At 50.8% G+C, this 24477-nt stretch overlaps 1 protein-coding gene across 3 annotated transcripts in view; it reads left to right on the top strand.

Annotated features, from left to right (window-relative positions):
- Positions 1-24187, top strand: part of Znf76 (zinc finger protein 76) — a 28786-nt gene extending 4599 nt beyond the window's left edge. For 2 of the 3 annotated variants that reach the window (XM_021186212.3, XM_021186213.3), the window contains exons 2-14: positions 7993-8148; positions 13134-13214; positions 13316-13393; positions 16090-16289; positions 18182-18298; positions 18511-18586; positions 19095-19220; positions 19356-19535; positions 20211-20444; positions 20531-20694; positions 21182-21346; positions 22755-22868; positions 23414-24187. In XM_021186212.3, coding sequence (XP_021041871.1) covers positions 8076-8148; positions 13134-13214; positions 13316-13393; positions 16090-16289; positions 18182-18298; positions 18511-18586; positions 19095-19220; positions 19356-19535; positions 20211-20444; positions 20531-20694; positions 21182-21346; positions 22755-22868; positions 23414-23512 — 1707 coding nt within the window. In that variant the 5' untranslated portion in view covers positions 7993-8075 and the 3' untranslated portion in view covers positions 23513-24187. The remainder of the gene's footprint in view (positions 1-7992; positions 8149-13133; positions 13215-13315; positions 13394-16089; positions 16290-18181; positions 18299-18510; positions 18587-19094; positions 19221-19355; positions 19536-20210; positions 20445-20530; positions 20695-21181; positions 21347-22754; positions 22869-23413) is intronic. The other variant, XM_085833023.1, reaches the window with a different exon arrangement.
- The last annotated feature ends 290 nt before the right edge of the window (positions 24188-24477 follow it).

Genomic DNA, 24477 nt, shown 5'->3' with positions numbered 1-24477 from the left:
TCTCCTGACCTACTGGGAGATCCTGAAGGCATGGGGGTTCATTCAGTCCTTCGTCCATCCATCTATCCATCCCTCCATCCAATAAGTCCTTGGTTGATGTCTGCTATATGCAAAGCACTCTTTTAGGTTTCGGGAATAGAGAACTGTCAAAAAAAACCCAAGGCAATTGAAACCGTCAAGTAGAGTAGAGAGGGCAGCCAGGATTCTTGTTTTAGTCAGAGTGGCAAGGAACTTGTTACTGAAAAGGTGACATTTGAACAAAGAAGGTAAAGATGAAGCTGGTGTATGTATCTAAGGAAGTTTATTTCTATAGCAGTAGACAAGCAAGCTCAAAGGGCCTGATGCAGAAATAAGCCAAAAACATGAGGAGCCAGGCAGTACAGCTGTGGTACCCAATGGCTGGCAGTCTGACAAGGGAAAGAGCAGGAACCGCTGAGGTGGGGAGTGGATTGCTTCTTACAGGCCACCAGCCACTAGAGGAGTCCAGGCAGATATGTGGCATGATTTGACTATTGTTCTGAAAGTCCCTCTGACTGCTGTGTTGTGACTCAGTTGTGTTGGGGCAGAGTGAAAAGATGGGGTGCTCCTGCAATGGGAACTGACAGAAAGCTCATTTAATAGGAACTGTTGGGGGTCCTCTTGTAATGGTCCAGAAAAGGAAAGTTGATGGCTTGGATCCACAGTAAAGGAGTGAGAGAGAAACTGTTGGAATATGGCCGTACTTTGAAAGAGGTACCTAGAGGTGGATGGGTTGAAAGTGTCAGGTAGGGCTGGTGAGATGGCTCAGTGGGTAAGAGCACCCGATTGCTCTTCTGAAGGTCCAGAGTTCAAATCCCAGCAACCACATGGTGGCTCACAACCATCCGTAACGAGATCTGGCGCCCTCTTCTGGAGTGTCTGAAGACAGCTACAGTGTACTTACATATAATAAATAAATAAATCTTAAAAAAAAAAAGAAAGTGTCAGGTAAAGATACTGGGAACAGCTCCCAATTCCCATTACTGAAGGAGAGAGTTTGGAAAGTCAGATGTGTGAGAAGGAGAGGTTAGGATTTCACCCAAGCCCTACCCCCCCTCTGAGACAGAGTCTCCTGCAGCCCAGGTTGGGCTCTAACTTACTGTGTAGCAGGGATGACCTGAGCTTTTCATTCTCTTTAATCTTACCTGCTGAGGAATGGGATTACAGACATGTGCCACCGAGCCCATATCCCCAGCCCCAGAATTAACTTCTTTTCTTTTAATATTGGAATTCACTTTTTTGTTTGGTTTTATGTTTGATTTGGTTTGGGTTTTGGGGGTTTTGTCGGAGTCAGGGTTTTCTCTGTAGCTCTGGCTGTCCTAGAATAAGCTTGTCACTTGTGAGACCCTTTCGGACAGCAAAATAGAACCATTGATAAGCAGCTCGATATACAGATCTGTGGGGCCCTCGTACTGCCTGCTCTCCCAGTGCCGAACTGCATGTAGAAGGAAAAGCTGGAGGGTTAGGAGTCTGCCTGGACTCTGCCAGCGGGGAGCCGTGTGATCCCACAGCTCCTGGCTTCCCTTCTAAACGGCTGCCTTAGGCTAGAAGGGAGCTGTCATCTCAGCCCCTCTTGTGAGCATTTAGATTTAGAATGAGCAAGGCAGCCGGGCACCTCTGAGGCTGTGATTCTGCCCAGGCAGTGTGCCGGTGATAGATTCCCTCCTTTCTTCCTCCATTCATACAGTAGTAACCAGGAGCACCCCACGTGTGTGGCCTGAGGGAGACCGAGCCTGCCCTTCTGGAGCACGGCAGTCGGCTTCATACTACCAGGCACGAGGGCCTCCACGTGGTGCACTAGTGTGCACCAGGGCTCCAGCACCGTGGAGCTGGAAACTCACCGGTCCTCAGAGCTTGCTGCTAACTAATCCAGCCAACCAGTCAGTTTCAGAGACTGTCTCAGAAAGTAAGGTACAAGGTGACTGAGGAACAGCCCAGTGTGAGCCTCCAGCCTCTGTGTACATACACACTCAGTACACACACGCTCACACTTGCACAAACATACACTTATACACTCACACACACAGAGACACACATACTCACATAAACATACATTCTAAAACATAAAGTATTCCATTAAAGGGATGTGCCATAGTTTGCCTGTTGAGGACATCTTGGTTTCCATGAGTTTGGGCTTTGAATGAATATGTCTGTGGAGGTATTCCCAGTTCACGATGAAAAGGAGTGATCACTGGATCACATGGGAAGGTTGTGCCAGCACCAACGTAAGTGGCTGCCAGGCTGCTTTCCACAGTGACCGTCCCCTCTCACACTGCCGTGACAGGAGACGAGACTTCATGTCAGCCCACACCCTGGCCCTGTAGGGTGCTGCCAATGTTCTGGACGCACCTTTCTGACAGCCTTTCAGGGCTAGCATGTTTCCAGCCACCTCTTCTCCATTACCGTGTCTCTTTATACCTTTGCTTTCTTTATTGTCTTACTGAAATAGTTCTCACTCTGTAACCTTGGCTTATGTGTAACCATGCTGGCCCCGAAGTCCTGTGGATCCTCCTGTATCTGTCTGCCTTGTAGGTTTACAGTGTGAGCTCCAACACACAGTTTGTCTTCGTGGTTTTAGTATATTTTGTAGATTGTTTTTTGATTCTCCATCTATTGGTTTTCCTGACAAGCTTCTTTGTCCATTGGATTTTTTTTCCTTCTGAAAGCCAAAAGTACTTTCTCTTCCTCATTAAGATTTTGTATATTGTTCCACTTTGATATTAACTAAACAGTGTTAATGGGGTGTCCCCACCTCTCCTGATGCTGATGGGATATGTCATTTTTCACAAAAACGGCACTTGTCAAGCCGGTGGTGACCACAGCTGGATGCCTTTATCACTGCTAATATTTCCTTCCTTCCTTCCTTCCTTCCTTTCCTTTGTTTGTTTGTTTGGTTGGTTGGTTTTGGGTTTTTGTGGCAGGGTATTGCTGTCTCTCTCTGCTGGCCTGGCATTTGTGATCTAGTCCAGGCTGCCTTGCGCTCACAGAGACACACCTGCATCTGCCCTCTGAGTGCCAGAATAAAAGTAATGCTCAGAGGGTGGCCACGCCACTTGTGCAATTTCTCTATTTCAGTGGGGAACAAATGAAATAAAAATAAAGGTACACTCTGCTAATTTGCCTATTAGTCCAAAGTTAGTATAATCTTCCAACATGCCTTGATTCTGGACATTCCTGAACTAAAAGTGAGGGTGAGAGCCACCTGTGACCACCATCCTGGATGGTCACAAGTGGAGGTGTTAAATGCAATTAATTGTGTACTCAAAATTCCATTTTAGTTGAAATAGTTTCTGCTCCATAATGATAGACCTGCATCCCCTGTGCTTTGGAACTGGAAGTAATCCACTCTGCCTGGCCACTTGCCTTGTTGTGACACTCACAGCAGTATATAACCATGCAAGCATGAACTGGGCTTTTACAGCCAGCATGCCTTTGGATGTGTGTGTGATGCCCCGAGCAGCGCAATTTTCTGTTACTAATTTCCTGTTTTCTCTTCATGGTTTAGAAAGCCACAGAACTAGGCTTGGGTCTTGATGTGCACCGAAGTCCTTTTCTGTAACAGCAGATACAGAATCAGTTTGTTACCACAGCTCTCCCAAATCTGTGTCTGATTTGTTTGCTCCTTGTCCCCATCAGCCTTTGTCCCTCCCAGACTAATGTTTGCCATCCATGAGAAGCTTGGATGTGGACCAGATTGGAGCTGAACCTTTGCTAAGTGTGGAACACAAGTGTGCATGCCCCCTTCAGTCTCCTGCCTCTTGCAGATAGTTTACATAGAGCAGGCTGTGTGGAGGGACCTAGAGACAGTCCGCTCATCCGCAAAGCCTTTCAGAAGCTTGCGTCCCCTGGTGTCTTGGCAATAGGAGATGCATCTACACAGCACAGCAAGAGGACTTTCTGCATTTAGTCAATAGGTTGAGTTGGTTTTTAAAAGTAGAGCAAGCTGCTGGGGCTGCTCTGAAAAGTCAGGAGTGGTTGCTTGAGGTCTGGCTGTCATCACTCTTGTCTCCCTCTCTTCCCAACTGCCCCTCACTGTACCCAGGAGCTGATAAACCGCATACCTCCTCCGTCCATCTTGACTCTGAAATGCCCACTGTGGGCAGGAACTGCCCAGACAGCCTCTGAGGTCTGCCTGTTGCTCGTGAGTTTAGTGCTAGCATAAGAGGATTCAGAGTAAGCCATCGTTTAAAGAAGGGGAAGGAGAGCCAAGCTTATAGGCTAAAGGCATAGATGGCTGCCAGTCAAGACTCTCACCCCTTAGACTTGATGCACCAAGACTCAGTGCACAAGCCTGCAATCTCAGCTTCAGAAGGCAGGAGGATCACAAGTTCAAGACCATGCTGAGCAACCTAGTTAGACCGTATCTCAAGCAAAAGGAAGAAAGGAAAAAGGAAGGGAGAACGAGGACCATGGCTCGTGCTTGGGGGGACAGCAGCATGTGCTCCCAGGGTGTGCACCTCAAGATTTGAGAAGGAAAGGGATGCTTCAGCCTGGATGTTCGACCAGGCAGCGGAGTGAAGATGTGTGCTGCTGGGCTGGGCAACTCGTGGTAGAACACTTGATGAGCATGTGTGCTAGGACAGGAAGTGGGATGGAGGGAGGAAGGAGAAAGAAGAGATGGATGGAGGGAGGAAGGAAGGAAGGAAGAAAAGAAGGATAGGTTTAGTTTTATTGGGTCTAAGAAGGGACATTTTGGAAAATGTGGCTCCCAGCTTCTCCAATCCCCCTTTCCCCTGTCGTGGCAGATCTAGAAGGCTGGGGTAAGGTTACAGAACTTTGAGTGCTGACAGTGCCCTATACTTTACCGGTAGGAAGTGTGGAGGCCCACACCTAGGCCAGCCAGCCCACTTCAGCAGCAGCTGGCAGCTTTGGGACCTTGGGCCGATCGCTTTTTCTCCTAGCTTCAGTAGCTTCTTCTGCAAGGGGTTGTGTGTGTCTCCTCATAAAGCAGTGTTTAGCACATGTTAAGAGTGTGTCCGTCATCGCTGTGTTAGCCTGAGCAGTGGGAAGGACTATAAGGCCATCGGGGCCAACGGGTAAGGAAGCAGGCAGGGAGACAGAAACCTCTTCTGCAGAGAGCCATCCAGTTCCTTCATGAGGACCTGAACTAAGATGGTGCCATACTCCCCTTCCAGAGCCTCCCTGCTGGAGTCCTCTCCATGTGCCTGTCCTGTCCTGAGTGGCAGCGTGTGCGACCTCATCTAGCCCTTACAATAACCTAGGAAGCAGTGTCTCTGCTGTCTCAGCTGCAGCATCTGAGGCTCAGAGAGGCTCATCCATTTGCTATCTGACTGCAGAGCCCTGTAGAGAGCAGGCACTCTAAATTCAACCACCTGTCACTGTGGGAGCTACAAGCCCAGCCATGGAAGCTGGAGGCCATTCTGTCTCTTCAGCCTGTGGTCTGTTTTGTATTTAGGCCAAGTCTTATATGTGTCCTTATTTCTCACATGTTGTGGTTACAGTAAAACGGGTTACCAAAAAAACAAAACAACAACAACAAAAACCCCAAAACCAAAAAAACTCTCTCCCTGATTAAGAGAATAGGAGTTAAGAGTTGTGGAGCAGTCCAGAACCAGTCAGGACCAGAGATCTGAGCCAAGTGGGTCGTTCCTAGACAAGATGGTTCAGGTCTGAGTTCCCAGAAGCTGTTCCCCTTTGATCTCTCCATACCTCTGTGATAGCCTTAGACAACCTCTTTAAAAATGTAGACAAGGGGCTGGAGAGATGGCTCTGTGGTTAAGAGCAGAGACTGCTCTTCCAGAGGTCCTGAGTTCAATTCCCAGCAACCACATGGTGGCTCACAACCATCTGTAATGGGATCTGATGCATCCATCTGGTGTGTCTAAAGACAGCAATAGTACACTCATATAAGTAATAAATAGATAAAACTTTAAAAATTAAAAAAATATATAGAGACAGGCCTGTGTTCCACAAGAGTACTTTTTAGTGGTCTTAGCATTTTTAAACCCCTAGGAGACCCTCTGCACTTGACAGCATCGTAGAGACCTTAAGTGCTCATTCTTTTTTTTTTTTTTTTTTTTTTTTTTTTTCTGAGACAGGGTTTCTCTGTGTAGCCCTGGCTGTCCTGGAACTCACTTTGTAGACCAGGCTGGCCTCGAACTCAGAAATCCGCCTGCCTCTGCCTTCTGAGTGCTAGGATTAAAGGCATGCACCACCATGCCCGGCATTGAGTGCTCATTCTTGATCAGATGGTGTGGGTTCAAATCCTCCTCTCACACTTAGTAGCTCTGCAACCTTGAGAAAGTTATTTGATATCCTAGGACTAAACTGTGAAATAAAGAAAATAGGGCCAACAAGACTGGGCCATAGATAAAGGCATTTGCTGCCAACCCTGACCACCTGAATTTGGTCCCCAGAACCATCATGACAGAAGGATTGAACCAGCTCCCTCAAGTTGTGCTCTGACTTCCACGTGCACATTCACTCACAGAGAAAATGTTTTTAAACCAGGGAACATAACGGTACCAGAGCGTAGAGATGTGAGCTTGTCCACACCCCTGTGTTGTCATTGTGTGTGTGTTGCTGGCTATTGCAGATGCCGATCCCTGGAGCAGAGCACATTCGGGTAAATGTTAACAGACTTAGTGAATGAGTTAGTTATTCTAGTGAAGATGCCAAGCTTAGGGTGGAGTGATACAGCACAGTCCCAGGTGGACTGTAGTTATACTGCAGCACTGTTCTCACAACCCTCGAGGCACAAAGCCCCAGCTTGTCACTTCTGGCCTCAAGCAACATGTGCCCGGTGACACAGAAACATCCTCTAGGTATATCAGTGTGAAGGAAGAGCATCATCTGGGGTTTCAAGGTTAAAGTAGGCAGTCTGGGAGAATCTTAATTTTAATGATCAAGATGGCTGTTTGGGTAAAGACACCTGAAACCAAGACTAACAACCTGATCCATGGGATCCACACGGTGCAAGGCAGGAACCAATCCCTGCAAGCCGCCAATAAGGCTGAGAAAGGAAAACGCCTCTTTAGAGAATCTTAAGGAGACCAAAAGCAGGGGCAGAGGACTCCTGACAGGTCACATATGAGGGTCTACAATGGACCATGTTCCGTGCTGCTAGGACATAGCAAATCATGTCTGTGTTCAACCTACAGCACACAGGGCTGGTGCAGCCACCCCAAGCCAGAAGAGCCAGGTAGAACCCAGGTTACATTGATAAATGGTGAAGGAAGTGAGCCCCAGGGCTGTGAGCCCCAGGAAGAGGAAGGACCCCAGCTTCTGGGAGTAAGCTGCATATTTGTGCTGCTTTTTTTTGGGGGGGTGTCATCCTCACAGCTTGTTAGAAAATAAATCAGAAACAGAGAAGACTTGGTCTGAGGACACGGTTAGGTGGCTCTGAGTGAGAAGTAGCCTGCCTTTTTATGAGCAGAGGACTCAGGGATGACCCGCTGCTGGGTGGATGGAGGTACCATCCCCGAGATGGGAATGTTGTGAATTCTGTTAGGGACCTGCTGTTGTTCCTTGAGGATGATCAATAGTGCTGGTGGATGGATGGGTCTAAGCACAGGATAGACCATGGAGTAAGCACAGACAACCAGGCAGAAAACCTGCCTGTCTGCCTGCCTGCCTGCCTGCCTGCCTGCCTGCCTGCCTGCCTGCCTGCCTGCCTGCCTTTGAGGGGAAGCGAGTTCAGTCAGTGATGGCTCGGTCAGTAATGGCTCGGTCAGTGGATTTTTACTTCACAAGCATCTTGACCACCATGCTTCTGTGCCCACCATTTTGAACTAACTCCGTGTGTGTGTGTGTGTGTGTGTGTGTGTGTGTGTGTGTGTGTGTGTGACACACTTTCCATAGGAACCAGCTTAGTTCTCTGAAGCAGTGTCTGTGTGCTCCTGGCTGGCCTTGGGCCTTGTTGATCACTTGCAACAGGAGGGAGCTGTGAGGCTTGCTCTTCTTGTTTTTGTTTTTTTGTTTTTTGTTTTGATGTGACTTTGTCCATTTTCTCAGATTGGTGACCCAGAAGGAAATCTGTGACCTCAGTGGTGACCAGAAGCCAACTTCATGTCTGAAGGCACAAGTGGCAGTTTGTCATGGAAAGCCTGGGGCTGCAAACGGTGAGGCTCAGTGATGGGACAACAGCCTACGTCCAGCAGGCTGTCAAAGGTGAGTGTTCTGGGGACCTCGGAACCCTGCCCCTCTTCCCTGCTCACCTGCCTGCTGGCCCCCACCTGGTGCAGCTTTCTGTGCCTGTGAGGGACTTCTGTGTGCACCTGACAGAGGGGACTCATTAGAATTAGGGACCAGCATGTGCAAGCCTAGGCCGCCTACTTTCAGACACCCCTGTTCCAGCTTAGGGCGCTTCCTGAACAGAGGCAGCCCGCTGTCTTGACTGAAGTGGATGTAAGTGCTGGGTTTGACATTCTGAGTCTCTGCCCTGTACAAGACACTCTAGGCGCAGCAGGGGCCCCAAGCATACAATTTATGCCTCAGTCTCTGACACCAGTGGTGCCAAATAAACACACTGGGTTCACGGAGAGACTTGAATCTCAGATAAGTAATGGTTCTTCAGGAGTGTAGGCATCTCCTCAGACCTGCACGGGGTGTGAGTTTATAACCATAGCATTGAAGACTAAGACAACTCTCCAAGCATGGAAGTACACGCTGGGGGCCTGGAGGCTCAGTGGTCAAGACGCAGTTCTCTGTAAGAGGACCTGAGTTGGGTTCTCAGCACCTATGATGGGCTGCTCCAGGGAATCCAACACCCTCTTCTGGTCTCTGAGGTATCCCATACACACATAGCACACACACACACACACACACACACCATGAACATATATACCTAAATAAAAGTAAAAATTTTAAAAAGCTGTTTATGAGCAGACGAGGCCTCCTCTGTGCAGACATGGAGTAGACATGTGTGGGGTTTGGAGACCTAGGGTTTGGAATGTTTGCATAGATGTGAGCCTGCACTTCCCGAACTCACTGGGAGGTCACGCACTGCAGACTTAGGTTTTCAGATGAGGGAGAGTCACACTGAGAGTTTGTCGTCTGTGAGAAACGCAGACTTAACAGTCGCACATTCTGTCTGGCCATGGAGAGCCCGAGCCTGAAGTGCTGTTGGGCATGGGTGCCTCTGGGCAGGATGCTCCTGCCCACCATTCTCAGACATGCCCCATGCGGTCTTGGCTTCCGTGGACAGAAACGCTGCCTCCTCCTTCCTTTTCCAGATCCTTGGAGCAGCGCCATCCTCATAACCACATTGCCGCCTCCTTCAGTTCAATACACACCTAAGAAAATGTTCAGGCCTAGGTGTGCGGATGTGGGCTTTCTTTGTTTTCTTTGCTTTTGTTGTTGTTGTTTTCGAGACAGGGTTTCTCTGTGTAGCTCTGGCTGTCCTGGGACTCACTCTGTAGACCAGGCTGGCCTCGAACTCAGAAATCCACCTGCCTCTGCCTCCCAAGTGCTGGGATTCCATGCCTGGCTGAAAATTTGTTTCTTGACAATGAAGTGAGATAGCCCTTGATGTCGTCAGCAAGCTCTTGAGGTGGCTTCGGAAGGCCTGTCATAGTCTGTCTAGGATTGTTCTCCTGAGAATGTGTTTTCTCTAGAATACTTAAGCCCGTAGCTCTCTGTCCCTGCATTGTCCGTCCTGTCCCTCACCTGTCATGTTGCAGTTTGGGAGAGAATTTGGGACTTCTAGGTGGGGCTGTGCTTTCTCCTTAGACCCTGTCACTTCCCTTGCTTCAGCTTTCCACAGAGAATTACTAGTTAATGAATTAAAGCAGTTGGCAGCCAACCCTCAACCTGTAGTCTCTGCCTTTGGGAGACTAAGGCAGGCCTGTCTCAAAAAAACAGAATAGCAAAAAGGTGAGCTGTCTAGCCCCAAATCACTCTTCTTAAATCTTTTCTTTTAAAGTTATGTCTTTGCCTCTTCTACCTCTCTGTTTCTCTGTTTGTGACTATATACATTCATTCATATATATATATATATATATATATATATATATACACATACATATATAGGTATATATGTATATGTATATATATTACACTTGTTTTATTTTTTATGAATACACTGTCACTATCTAAAGACACACAGGAAGAGAGCATCAGATCTCATTACAAATGGTTGTGAGCCACCATGTACCATGTGGGTGCTGGGAATTGAACTCAGGACCTTTGGAAGAACAGTCAGTGCTCTTAACCACTGAGCTGCCTCTCCAGCCCTTTTGTTTATATCTTTCTCCCATCATTCTTCTCAGGTCTGTTTCTTGCCTCTCCCACTGGGTTGCAATATGTGTATCCATGTGTGTGCACTTATTCACACTCAAATAAATGTAGTTTTAAATCTTTTTTTAAAAATCTTACATCAGAATAATTACTTTTACTTTTAAACTCAGCCTTACTCAAAATCTTAGGACATGCATGATATTCTTTGCTGGAATGTGCCATTCATGGTCCTCTGGTCTGTCCCCACTGGAGTCCTGTCCCCTCTGAAGGTGCAGGAGCCTAATCTCAACTGCCCACTTGTACTTGGCATCCTGGTCTTTTGAACTCATACAGGAAACTGCTTATTAAGTTCTGCTTACAGCAGCTTAAGCCTTCTCCGGCTTGCTGCTCCATACTTTTCCAAAGTCCTTCCACAGAAAGTTCCCAAGACCTAAGATCCACACTATCAGGTCACAGCCACATCCCTCTTCTCTGGCACCAGTTCCTTTTGCCTTGTGAGTTCCTTTTGCCTTACTGGGACAACATAAATACCTTATGTTATGAAAGAGAAAGGGTTTACTTTGGCTCATGGTTTTAAGGCATTCAGTCCTAGTCATTTGGCCCCATGTGCTTGAGCAGAACATCACTGCAGACGGGAGTCTCTGGGCTGTGGGAGAAAGCTGTTCACCTCACAGCTGACAGGAAGGAGGAAATGAAGCAGAAACGGGCCAAGGGGAAACACACACACACACCCCACATAACCTCCAAGGACCGACTTCTTCCAGCTAAACCCACCTCCTATAGGTTCTAGAACTTTCTAAAGCAGAAGGGCATTTGCCATTCAAGGTTGTGCATAACTACAGAGCTGGGGAGTCACAACTGTGCAGAGCACCAGAACCCATGGAGAATTCCTCTAGGGGTGAGTTTGGGGATTCCCCTGATGGGGAAATGTCAGCAGATAGTTGAGTCAGAAGAGGCCAGCTGGCGTTTCTCCTTATTACAGGGCTCAGTTCCTGAGCTGAAGAAAGAGTGAACACGTCTCCTGCGTGGACTTGTCAGTCTCCCTGTCTTTCTTTCTGTCCTCACTCCCATTCTCTCCCAAGAGAACAGCCTGAGCAGGGAGCCCTTGAGTCTGCTCCCAAGGGCCCACTCAGGTGTGGTGGCTCATTCACACTTAGGTGTGAAGGCAGGAAGACAGGAGGAATTCAGGGCTATCCTCAGCTCTATAGTGAGGATAAAGCCAACCTGGGCAACTCGAGACCCCCATCTAAGCGAAGAGAAAAGAGTCCAGGACACAGTGGCCTACACCTGTGGTCCCCTCAAAGCACAAGAGATGTAGGCAAGAGGATTGCAATATGAGGCCAGCCTGAGGCACATATCAAGACCCTGCATAAAACAATCACGGTTTAGGGATACATGCTCCTGGCTGAGGCCCTTGCCTGACATGCAAAGGCTAAAGGTTCAGTCCCAGCCCTGGAAAGGAAGAGAAAGCCTGGCAGGATGCACACTCCTGAAACCTTAGCATGTAGAAGGCAGAAACAGGAGCTTACAATGACTTTGAGGTCTTCATTTGTCTGGTTAGCAAATTCCAGGCCAGCATGAGCTACAGAGCAAGATCCTGTCTCAAGGAAAGCTTTGGTGGGTGGGGTGGGAGTGGGGCTTGAGGTTGCATAGATCAAGTAAGGAAACATGCTCACGTGACAGTGAGGTGAGTCATAGACCCACCCCCACAGTAGCCATACTCAGGCTAGGCAGATAGCTCACTCATGGAGCACGAAAGTGTGAGGACCTGAGTTCAACCTTCGGCACCCACATCAAAAGCTGGGTGCAGTGGCACGTGCTTCTAATCTCCCAGCCAGGAGGATCCCTGGGGACTCTCTGGCCCGCCAGCCTATGGAACCTGGGAGCTCCTGGCCAGCCAATGAGAGATGCTATCTCAAAGGCAAGGGGAAGGCTTGTTGAGGAACCTCACCCAAGGTTGACCTCTGACCTACGCACATGCTCATGTGCACACACGTGCACACACATGCACACTCAACGTGCACACAAACACCACACACACACAGGCACACGCACCCACACCTCTCTATCCCTTCACTTCCAATTCTTTTGTTTGTTTTTTGTTGCTGTTTTTCAAGAAGGATCTCTTGTACTCCAGGCTAGTTTCAAGTTCAAACTGTAGCAGAGGCTGGCCTTGACCTCCTGTGCCTCCTGCATCACTTCCCAAGTGCTGGGATTGTAGATGAACACCACCAATCTGACTCCCACTGCTTTTACTCTGCCTGTGGGGCTCACCAGCGTGAAGCTGCAGCCTGTGGAGGGCTGAGTGTGTTCCTGCCTGCTCTCTGTGAGCTCACTCAAGTCCACAGCCACTGCAGTAGAAGAGACAACTGTTCAAAGGAGCAGGCAGCTGAGACTCAAGCTGAATATGGGTGCAGGCTTACACACTCGGGAGGTCAGTCCTGGCTCCAGAGCACATTGTGGCTATCACCCCTACCACAGCATGTCACGTTGGAGGCCCCAGATTTTGGCACACTGTTAGGGGGAATGAGGAAATCTGTTTTAACTATTAATTGGCTGTGTATCTGAATTTCTTGGCATTTGGGAATCCTCCCTGGTTTCAGGATATTCTTTGTTCTCCATTTAGCTCAGTCTGGGCAGCTCACCGTTAGATCAGAAGTTCCCATCTTCACAGGCCTGGGTAGTAAGAAAGGAAATTGCTTCTTGCTGAGTGGCAGATAAAGTTACTTCATGGCAGGATGTTTTTCCTCAGGGCCTCCAGACTGAGGCTTAAGAGGTGGTGAAGGGAACGTGGTGGATGGTCCCATGCTTGGACCATAGGCAAGGATGCAGAGATTCAAATAGGCGTCTGCCACAGCGGGCAAGCACGTGGTGGGCCTTTGCTAGCCTGTTCCACTTCTCTGCTTTTACATCCCCAGGGGAGAAGCTGCTTGAAGGGCAAGTGATCCAGCTGGAGGATGGGACCACTGCATACATTCACCAGGTGACGATACAGAAAGGTGAGGCGCCCCAGACACCCGTGTGGAGGGAGGCCTGGCAGCCCCAAGTGCCCTCCATGGCCACAAGCTCCAGAGGAGGACTGGCGTTGCTCTCCTTGCAGAGTCTTTCTCCTTTGAAGATGGTCAGCCCGTGCAGCTGGAAGACGGCAGCATGGCCTACATACACCACACACCCAAAGGTGGGCCCGTAGGCATTGTGGCTGGTGGGAGGGAAGAGGCTTGGGGTGAGCACAAGCACCCTCTTCCCAGGGATAAGACCCTGCTAACCTGGAGAACAGCCTTGCTTAGCTTCCCTGGGCAGACCATGGGGGTGGGGAAGGGAGTCTCGACCATCAGCGTAGGCGCTGTAGGTGCCGTAGGCGCTGTAGGCGCTGGTACTTTCTCACACCAGGGGAAGGACACTCACTCATCTTTAACAGTAGGTGTAGTGACCGTGGGAGCTCCTAACTACTAAAAAGTAAACGCTTAGGCTGGGTGTGCTGGTCATACCTTTAATCCCGCATTCAGGAAGCAGGGCAGGAGGATCTGTGTGAGTTCAAGGCCAGCCTGGTCTATATAAGCGAGTCTAGGACAGCCAGGGCTCTGTTACACAGAGAAATCCTGTCTCGAAAAAGTAAAAACCAACCAACCAAATAACAAACAAACAAACAAACAAACAACAAACAAGGAAGAGAGGAAAGGGGAGAAGGGAGAGAGGGAGGGAGGGAGGGAGGGAAAGAAAGAAAGAAAAGAAAAGAAAGAAAGAAAGAAAGAAAGAAAGAAAGAAAGAAAGAAAGAAAGAAAGAAAGAAAGAAAGAAAGAAAGAGAAAGGAAGGAAGGAAGGAAGGAAGGAAGGAAGGAAGGAAGGAAGGAAGGAAGGAAGGAAGGAAGGAGTGATCATTGTCTGGCCGCAGTCTCTGTCAGTGTGGTAGCATAAACAGCAGAACAGAGTCAGACAGCCCTGCCCCCTGCAGCTCAGCTGTCATGGGTGAATGGCACACTGAGCAGAACCAGAGTGAGCGCCTTTGAGCAAGGATAGATAGAGTCACCAAGGGCAGGCTGTGTGAGCTGCTCCTCCTTCTGACCACGCCTTTTTGCACAAGAAATTTTATGCATCCCTAGATAATATAGTTATGTAAAATTGCTATACAAATACCAATAATGAAACATAAAGAAATTTACAACTGCTGGCCTGGAGAGGTGACTCAGTAGTTAGGAGCGCACACTGCTCTTACAGAAGACCCAGGCTTGATTCCCAGCACCCACAACCAGGCGGCATACAATGGCCTGCAGCTCCAGTTTCACAGGATCCGGTGTTCCCTGGCCTCCTCAGCCTCCTGTACACAATGATGCACATAAACTCACATAGGCACTCTTAGACACGCATACATACATTTTTAAATCCTAAAAAGCCCAGTTCTTTGACAGTTCCGCCTTCACTGTGATTCAGACAAATACAGATTCACATGCTGAGGTCTCGGCTAAATGTTTGGGCCCCAGGATGATGACAGATGCGAGCTGTAGAGCATCTTCAACAGTGCAGACCTGACTGAAGCTCAGTGCCCCATCACATCGCGCAGTGACTGATGGCAGCAGCGTGTTTAGAGCCATCTCACTATCCTATCCCAGACCAGAATTCACTTAACAACTGGCAATCCAAACTGCAGTTTTTTTTTAATTTATTTATTTATTATATACAAGTACACTGTAGCTGTCTTCAGACACACCAGAAGAGGGTATCAGATCTCATTACAGATGGTTGTGAGCCATCATGTGGTTGCTGGGATTTGAACTCAGGACCTTTAGAAGAGCAGTCAGTGCCCTTAACTGCTGAGCCATCTCTCCAGCCCCCAAACTGCATTTTTTTTTTTTTTTTTTTTTTTTTTTTGGTTTTTTCGAGATAGGGTTTCTCTGTATAGCCCTGGCTGTCCTGGAACTCACTTTGTAGACCAGGCTGGCCTCGAACTCAGAAATCCGCCTGCCCCTGCCTCCCAAGTGCTGGGATTAAAGGACTGTGCCACCATGCCCGGCCCAAACTGCAATTTTTAAAAATCAAACCTATAGCATAATATAGCCCAAAAGTAGACTGATTTGATTCTTGTTGAGCAGTGACTTTAGGAAAATACTATATTATTATTTTCCGTTAAACAATAATGATTCTGTAAGAGTAGAAAGTGCGTGCAAATAACACAGAATCAGATCTGAGGTGTTTCAGCGGCAGTTGGTTTGTGTTGTGTGGCTTGATAGCATGCAGAATGCAAAGTGTGTGTGCCATGTTCAGAATTGAGGCTGAACACGTGAGGTCACGTGACACAACACTAGCAGCCCCTCAGAAATGCCCCAGGTTCACTGAACATTTTGTTTTGCATCAGTTTTTAGCTGATGCCCATTCAGAGACATTCAGGGATGCCCAGCTTTTCACAGCTCCAACATTCCATTGAATAGAGCCACGTGAGGTCAATTATCCACTGTCTAAGCATCCGGGAGCTTAGGAAAGAGGAGTGGCAGGGTAGGACCAGCCAGTGCGGGAGGTAACCTTTATTGGAGCAATAGGGCTGGGAGACCCAGCAAGGAGATGAGAGCCAGGGCCAGGGTGAGTCCAGCCCATCAGAATAGAGATTTGGGTTTTCATCCTAAGACCAAATGAAGTGGGGTGGGGACTGGCCAGTGTCTGGGCAGGAAGCCCTTGGGAGAATCTGGTTAGTGTGCCCTGGGAGGCCTTGTGCTTGTGAGAGGCAGTCCCAGTTGGACCAACGAGAGGAAGTCACCACAATGAGGCCCCCTGAATTGACTCCGCACGGCTCCCCTCTGGTGTACTCTCCGATCATCATGTAAAGCCAGGGTCTCAGCTGAGTGTCCCCGTGAGCTATCAGGCCTAACCTCGTGTGCCCTGTAGAGGGCTATGACCCCAGCGCCCTGGAAGCTGTCCAGCTGGAGGACGGTTCCACTGCCTACATTCATCACCCTGTATCTGCGCCGTCGGACAGCACCATCCTGGCTGTGCACACAGAGGTGGGCTTGGAGGACCTGGCAGCGGACGATGAGGAAGGCTTCGGCGCGGACACAGTGGTGGCCCTGGAGCAGTATGCCAGCAAGGTGAGCACCTGCTCTACCGCCTGCCCACCACCTCTTGGCGCTGCCAAAACCCTACTTGTCTGGCCAAGGGTAGTGGTCCATGCTAGAATCCCAGTCCTTGGCATGTGGAGAAAGGAGCTTAAAGCCATTTTGAACCACACAAGATCCTATCTCAAACCAAAACAATTTCACCCTCTAGAAAACAGTGGCTTGGGCTCACACTGGGCTACCCTGGCCTCAGCCCATCCGCCCCAGCTCCTCCTCAGCCCGTCTGCCCCCGCGCCTCCCACTGCTCTTCTCTCCTTTCCCCTCACTGGGGCCATGACAGACAGACAGACAGCTGTGCACTGACTCTTGTTTTGCTGGCTGAGAAGGGAAGGCTGCTGTAAGGACAGCGGCTTCTGAGGGGCAGGAAGTGAGCGCCAGCCACCTCAAGCTGCAGTGATAATCTCTGCACATTGGGAAAGCTCTGCCTGTGCCTTTTCATTAGTTTTCCCATCCAGTGAAGTAAGATGCCGCTATATTTATTGCTTCTCTGAGACTGACTTAGACACTGGGGAATAAAGCCAGCAGGTAGTGAGCAGGCCTGTGCACCAGAGCTGCTGGGGCTCTGGGAAAGGGAGCCTGATGAGAGAAGCCCTGGTTACCTGCTGAGGACAGAGACCTGTGAGTCAAGGATAGACCACAGAGCCTTGGATGGATGGGGCAGAGTTAACCAAACACCAACAAACCTGCAAGCCGGGAGGGCTTAGTTTTCTAAGTTTCTTAGTTTTCCTCTAAAAGAGGAAAATTTTATGTCTCTTCAAAAGGAAGCACAAAATTTACAAGCCCCTCGGGCTACACCTCCTTTCAGCCCCTGTGCTGTAGGGTATGTTAAAGGCCAGATGTGAGACAGAAAGAGAACTAGGCTTTATCAAAAGCAAGAGCCTCGAGGTCAGGGCTGGCTCTGCCACCACCTACTCCAGCCGTGGGTAAGTGAGCTGAGTGGAACCAGGTGATTTCAGAAGTCACTTCCACCCGTGACTCCAGCCCATGATCATGGTGCTTGCTCCGCAGCAGGGTCTCCTTCGGGGAGAAGAAGACATGCTGATCAGCCCCAGCCTCCTAGGTGTATGGTCAGCAGGGGTTCTAACTCAGCCTAGCTCAGGGCAACCCTGCTACCCAGGAGATTCTGCTAGATGCCCTGAACACCCAGCCTCCCTGCTCCATCAGGGCTGCACCAGGACTTCATGCCAGCCTCGAGGAGTCTGCTAGCTGTCCCTGTCTAGATGTGTTTCTCTGCCTCAGGTGCACTCTCTCACATACATCTATGTATATACATATGTGTGTATACATACACTAATAAAAAAATCAATTTATCAAAAGGAGTTCCAGTTTTGTCCCCTCCCTTCCAGAACCACCCGAGTCCAGCCTTTGGCCACAGGAGCTATGCTGTGGGGCTTGGATGAGTGTTTGAACCCTTGGTTCCCAGTTGGTGACACTGGGAACATTTAAAAGTGGCAGCAAGAGGTGTGCCACTGGGTGTGGCCTTTGAGATTTAAAGCCCCTCCCATGCCACTTCCTTTCTTTCCCCGGGGGATTTTGCTTGTGCTGGGAAACTGAGCTCTCTGCTTCTCTGTTCCTGCCCCGTGCAGGATTAATTCTGTTCTTCGGGTCTTAGGCTCTCAGCTGGGTCTTGTGTCCTCCCTCTCATCCCCTGGGGAGTACATATAGAAACACTAAGATAGTTGTTTTTTGGTTTTTTGGTTTTTTTGGTTTTTCGAGACAGGGTTTCTCTGTGTAACCCTGGCTGTCCTGGAACTCACTCTGTAGATCAGGCTGGCCTCAAACTCAGAAATCCGCCTGCCTCTGCCTCCCAAGTGCTGGGATTAAAGGAGTACGCCACCACGCCCAGCGTTGTTTTTTCCCCTCAGGTTCTGCACGATAGCCCTGCTTCCCACAATGGCAAAGGGCAGCAGGTTGGAGACCGAGCTTTCCGCTGTGGCTACAAGGGCTGTGGTCGTCTCTACACCACTGCCCATCACTTAAAGGTAAGGCTGGCAGGTGGCTTTGAGCCCCGCCTCTTCCCTGTAAGACTGTTCTGGCGCCACCCTGGCCCTTGCCCCATGTCACCTGCAGGAGGGAAGAGGCACATGCAGAGAAGTGTCCACATAGGAAGCTGGGACACAGAGTGTGGGAGGGAAGAGAACCAGCGGACTCAGCCAGTCCCATCCCTGAGCTACGGGTTTGCTTTCCCTCGCAGGTCCACGAACGAGCTCACACAGGGGACCGTCCATACAGGTGTGACTTCCCGAGCTGTGGAAAGGCCTTTGCAACAGGTAACACATCTGGATGAAGACAAGGTCTGAAATCAGTTGACAGCAAAGGGTTCTAGATCTACTTGGGGACCTCTACAAAGGTGGCCAAGCACAGACTGTGCTGTCCCAGAAAGACCACTGAGGTGCCTGAAGTGCCTTCGGAAGAGGCTGGGGCACAGGAGAGAGGCCTGTCTCTTGTATCAGCTCTGGCAGCCACCAGCTGTAGGCTACTGAAGCCTGTGGCTTCTCTGGCTTTGTTTGCTATGGGAAACAAGGGCCCTCGGGCTCAGCTTCTCTAGGCTCCCTCTGAGATTCATATTCTAGAATGTCTCCATCTGGCCTTATAAAGCGTCCCAGGGCACTGTGGGCTTTTCCTTGGCAGGATGGGTCAGAGGCTGTCCTGAGCCTGTGGAGCATCCTGGAACATCACTTAGGATAGAGAGCCTCTAAGGCAGGCAGGCAAGCAGGCAGGCAAGCAGGGACGAGGCTCCGCTGACCACTCTTCTTATATCCCACCACACATGGACAGGCTATGGGCTAAAAAGTCATGTTCGTACTCACACGGGTGAGAAACCATACAAGTGCCCAGAGGAGCTGTGCAGCAAAGCCTTCAAGACCTCAGGGGACCTGCAGAAACACGTGCGGACCCACACAGGTAGGCTGGGCCCTGCCACCCCATCCCCAGGGGCCAGGGGTTCACTCTGCTTTTCAGATTGAGGCCCAGAGCCCAGAGCTGTCTCTTCTTGGCTCTGGCCCTCCTGAGCTGTCCCTCAATCCCCTGTCTGCACAGGTGAGCGCCCATTCCGGTGCCCTTTTGAGGGCTGTGGCCGCTCCTTCACCACATCAAATATCCGCAAGGTACATGTGCGCACCCACACAGGCGAGCGGCCCTACACCTGCCCCGAGCCCCACTGTGGCCGTGGCTTCACCAGCGCCACCAACTACAAGAATCACGTGCGCATCCATACAGGTGGGCCAGCTGGTGTGTGAGGAGCCCCTCCCCAGACCCCACCTCCCCCTTCTGTGGGCTTCTGATCGGGGACCTCTCAGCTCCAGCCTTCTCTGCCAGCCAGCCACTCCTGGCTGGGCTGGGGTGGGTACCCCAAATGCTGTCTCACCTACCATGAGCAGTGCCCCCATTGGTAGCTGGGTCTAGTCCTACAGTCCTGTTCACCTCAGTAGAGTAGGACAGCTCCTAGCCGCACTTGGATGAAAATGTCACCTGCGTCTCCTTCAAGCATCTACTCTGCACGAGACTCTGGGGTCCAGTCTCCAGTGCCAACCCCTGTCTAGCTTCCCATCATCTCTCAGCCATTTCTCCCATCCTGACATTGTGTTCTTTACCCCACTGTCTCTCCTCTTATACCTGCAATTCTTAGCCCCACACCCCACCATTGCAGTGTCTGCCCTCACTCCCCTTCTCTACGTGCCCCTTACTCTCTCCACCTTGTCTCTGGGTGCGGAGGTCCCAATCTCGTGCCCTCCTGTCTTCCACAGGCCATCTTCCCCAACTCCTGTCCCCGAGTCTCAGTTCTCAGCCCTTTCCCCTGGCTTTCCTGACACCAGTCCTGTCCCCAACCCTATCCCCTTAGCTTCCCCCTTGCCAGCCCCAGTTCCCACCCCCCTCACAGCCCAGTGTCCCCAGGGGAGAAGCCATACGTTTGCACGGTGCCAGGCTGCGGAAAGCGCTTTACGGAGTACTCGAGCCTGTACAAACACCACGTGGTGCACACACACTGCAAGCCCTACACGTGCAGTAGCTGCGGCAAGACCTACCGGCAGACCTCCACCCTGGCCATGCACAAGCGCAGCGCGCACGGGGAACTGGAGGCCACGGAGGAGAGTGAACAGGCCCTGTATGAGCAGCAGCAGCTGGAGGGTGAGGGAGCAGAGAGCGGGAGGCAGGGCCACAGAGCCTCTCCGGACATCTAGCAGCGGGTAACAGTCTAGGCTCTCTTTTCCTAGCCGCCTCTGCTGCTGAGGAAAGCCCCCCGCCCAAACCAACCCACATTGCTTACCTTTCGGAAGTGAAGGAAGAGAGCAGTGCCATCCCAACCCAAGTAGCCATGGTGACGGAGGAGGATGGGCCCCCTCAGGTGGCTCTGATCACTCAGGACGGTACCCAGCAGGTAGAAGCCCTGGGGATGGGTGGACCGGTCTCCCAATGGCCCCTGAGGTCCTCAGCCTCACCTCCACCCAGGCACCTGTTTTGCCTTTATGGACTTTAGAGAGCTGCATCTGAGGGGACCAGTGTGTCACCCAGCCCTGCTCCTCCCAGTGTGCTCATCTGAATGACATGCATGTACTTAAGTGGGGTCACATCAGGTCTCGAGGGTCTTGAAGTCAAAAGTCTGCCAGTGTTGTGGCCACAGAGTACCTTGCCCCTTGGCCATACCTCATTGTCTAGTGTGCCTCTTTCTACTAGGGTGAAGAGGAAGGCACGCTAGGTGGAGACCCTGACCTGCATGCAGGGGGTTACAGAGGCAAAATAGTGGGAGGTACAAGTGCCAGAGAGAGGCCTTGCTGCTGCTTCTGTAGCCGTGGCCCTGCGCTGTGCCAGTGCCCAAACCCAGTGCTCCCTCCCCTGTCTCCAGCTCATGTCCCTCCTGTCTGCAGGTCAGCCTGTCTCCAGAAGACCTGCAGGCCCTGGGAAGTGCCATCAGTGTAGTGACACAGCACGGCAGCACCACCCTCACCATCCCCGGTCATCACGAAGAACTGGCCACATCTGGTGCACACACGGTCACCATGGTCAGCGCCGATGGCACGCAGACTCAGCCCGTATGACCAGGCACTTTCCTTGTTCTCTGTGTAACCTTGTCATGGGGGTTGGAGGGCATTACATGCACAGACCAAACCATCCAAGATTTCATATGAGACAAAGACACCATAAAAAGTCTCCCTGCCAGGCCTAGTGGTATGAGCCTGTAGTTGTAGCTAAGGCACGAGGACCACAACTTTAAGGTCAGTCTGGGCTAAGCAAGGTATGGGGTACAGCTCAGTCATGGAGCTGCCATCTGGCATGTATGAAGCCCTAGGTTCAGTTCCCAAGACTCAACCACCCAGACTTTTTTAATTAATTAATTATTATATGTAAGTACACTGTAGCTATCTTCAGACACTCCAGAAGATAGCATCAGATTTCATTATAGATGGTTGTGAGCCACCATGTGGTTGCTGGGATTTGAACTCAGGACCTTTGGAAGAGCAGCTGATGCTCTTAACCACTGAGCTATCTCACCAGCCCCCAACCACCCAGACTTTAAAGTCTCCCCTCAAAGGCCAGGTGTGGTGGTACACACCTTTAATCCCATCACTCTGGAAGCAGAGGCAGGAAAGCATCTGTGAGTTCAAGGCCAGCCTGATCTATGTTATAACAATTTCTAGGACCACAAAGAGAGACCGTGTCTCAAACAACAAACAAAACCATTCCCTTAGGGCTGGAGAGATGGCTCAGAGGTTAAGAGCACCGACTGCTCTTCCAAAGGTCATGAGTTCAAATCCCAGCAACCACATGATGGCTCACAACCATCTGTAATGAGATCTGATGCCCTCTTCTGGGGTCTCTGAAGACAGCTACAGTGTACTTACAAATAATAAATAAATAAATTTTAAAAAACAAAAAATCGGGCTGGTGAGATGGCTCAGTGGGTAAGAGTACCCGACTGTTCTTCCGAAGGTCCAGAGTTCAAATCCCAGCAACCACATGGTGGCTCACAACCATCCGTAACGAGATCTGGCGCCCTCTTCTGGAGTGTCTGAAGACAGCTACAGTGTACTTACATAAAATAAATAAATAAATCTTTAAAAAAAAAAAATCAAAAAACGAGTCCCCTCAGCAACCTTCATCCTTAAAAGCCTTTGGCAGGCAGCTCCAGGCAGCGTGTCTGCCGTAGGTGTACTCCCTGCGATTTAGGACTAAGACAGCTCAGGGTCAGCCTGGACAGCTTACTCAAAACCACAAAGCATGGGAAGGACTGGGGGTAGCTTGGTGGCTCTGAACACCAAGTCCCTTAAGTTCAGTCCCCAGTGTTGTCTCTACCACCCTGACAGCCTGCAAGAAAATCGTGCAAACTAAAGAGAAAAATGCAGTCATAATCACTTGCACAGCGCAGTGACCTTGTCCTTCCTGTCTGTGCTGCCCCCAGCCATGGAGCAGGTGCAAGGTCTTCTGCTTGTGTGTCTCCAGGTCACAATCATTACCTCTGGGGCCTTGGTGACTGAGGACTCAAGCGTGGCATCTCTTCATCACCAACAGGTGGCGCTGTTGGCCACAGCCAACGGAACACACATCGCAGTGCAGGTGGGCTGAAGACTGGAGGGAGAGGGAGCCTGAAAGGGAGTGGTGGGGAGGCGTGGGCACTGAGGGAGAGCTCAGGCCCTCTCTGCCTATACAGGGAGACTGGGGAGTCCTTCACCTTGGGGTGGCTGAGGCAGCACCTGTGCTTCAGGCTTAGTCTTTCTCTTCACCTGGGAGACAGAGAAGCTGGAGCGAATTCTCTCTAAGGCGTTTTCCAGCCAGTTGCTGTTCTGTGAGCCAGCTGATGTTTAACACAGAGTAGCCTGTGGTCTGCCCAGGACGTGCCTAATAGGACTCTTTACCAGGGCATTTTCCTCTAGTAGAGCCCTAATAAGAAAGAGCCTTTAATCCCAGCACTTGGGAGGCAGAGGCAGGTGGATCTCTGAGTTTGAGGCCACTCACTACAGAGTGAGTTTCAGGACAGCCAGGGCTACACAGAGAAACCCTGTCTCAAAAACCAAACCAACCAAGAGAGTGGGTGGAGCACACAGGTCTGTGGGGTCTGGAAGGGAGGAACTGACCTCTCCCCCTGCTGCACCTCTCCACAGCTGGAGGACCAGCAGACCCTGGAGGAGGCCATAAGCGTAGCCACTGCTGCTATGCAGCAAGGGGCTGTGACCCTGGAAACCACAGAGAGCGGCTGCTGAGCCCAAGAGGACCAGCTCCCACACCACACTGGAGAAGGCACCATGCTCACAGGCAGCCCTGCCTCCGGGGCCCCCAGCCACAGCTGACCCCAAGAAGATGGCCACATAGGCCTCAGGGGTGATGAGGCAACAGGAAAATGGCCTCTAGTGGAAAGGTCTGTGGGCTACACCCAAGATGAGGGCCAGGCAGCAGACAGTGGACACTGAGCTTGGTCACCAGGCTGCCACACCCCTGCGTCCCTCCCTTGGAAGGATATTCTTCCTGCTCTGTCCACTCCCTTCCTCAGGGAGGTGGTGACTAGGTGGACGAGGACTGGCCTCCACCCTGGCTGCTAGTACCACCAGGGGAAAGGCTGACAGCTTTCAGCCCAGCGCCTCCCAGCAATAACTGTCTCCTGGGGCTACGGTGGCCGAGATGCCTAGCCACTTGGCACCAGGGACTTCCCACCACCACAGTCAGAATTAATTCCTCAGGGGCCTGTGGCTGGAGTGAAGGTGCCTCCTCGCTTGTCTGTGGCAGAGAGGCAAGCGAGTGGCCTGTACCCGGACTGCTGGGGACTGGGTTTCATTTGTTTTGTGGTTTGGGTTTTTAATCCTATTTTGATAATTTTTTTTCCTGCTCTGGGTGGTGGTGGCAGACGGGCGGATGAGTATTTAATAAAAGTTGCAAGTTTCCACCTGGGCTCCTCCATCATTCAGTGCCGGGCCCAAGCTCCAGCCTGCCTCCCTAGCCCTGCGGCGCCTCAGCGCCTCAGCGCCCACCCAGGCGGAATTCCGCCCTAGGAGAGGTGAGCTCTGGGACCCGCTGGTAGGCTTTTGCCCACACCTACGCCAAACAGGACCTGAGTGGTGGCTGTGCTTCTTCCTGGGCTGTGGCTGAATCTGGGGTAATGCCTGGGCTGGCAGAGTTCTGGGTCTTCTGCCTTGCCATCATTGAACAGAGCCTGGACCCTTCCTTCTCTGCC

This window comes from Mus caroli, unplaced genomic scaffold, assembly GCF_978045245.1.
Source record: "Mus caroli unplaced genomic scaffold, Mus_caroli_1 scaffold_18, whole genome shotgun sequence".
Lineage (NCBI taxonomy): Eukaryota > Metazoa > Chordata > Mammalia > Rodentia > Muridae > Mus > Mus caroli.
This window is presented reverse-complemented; position numbering and strand designations above follow the sequence as displayed.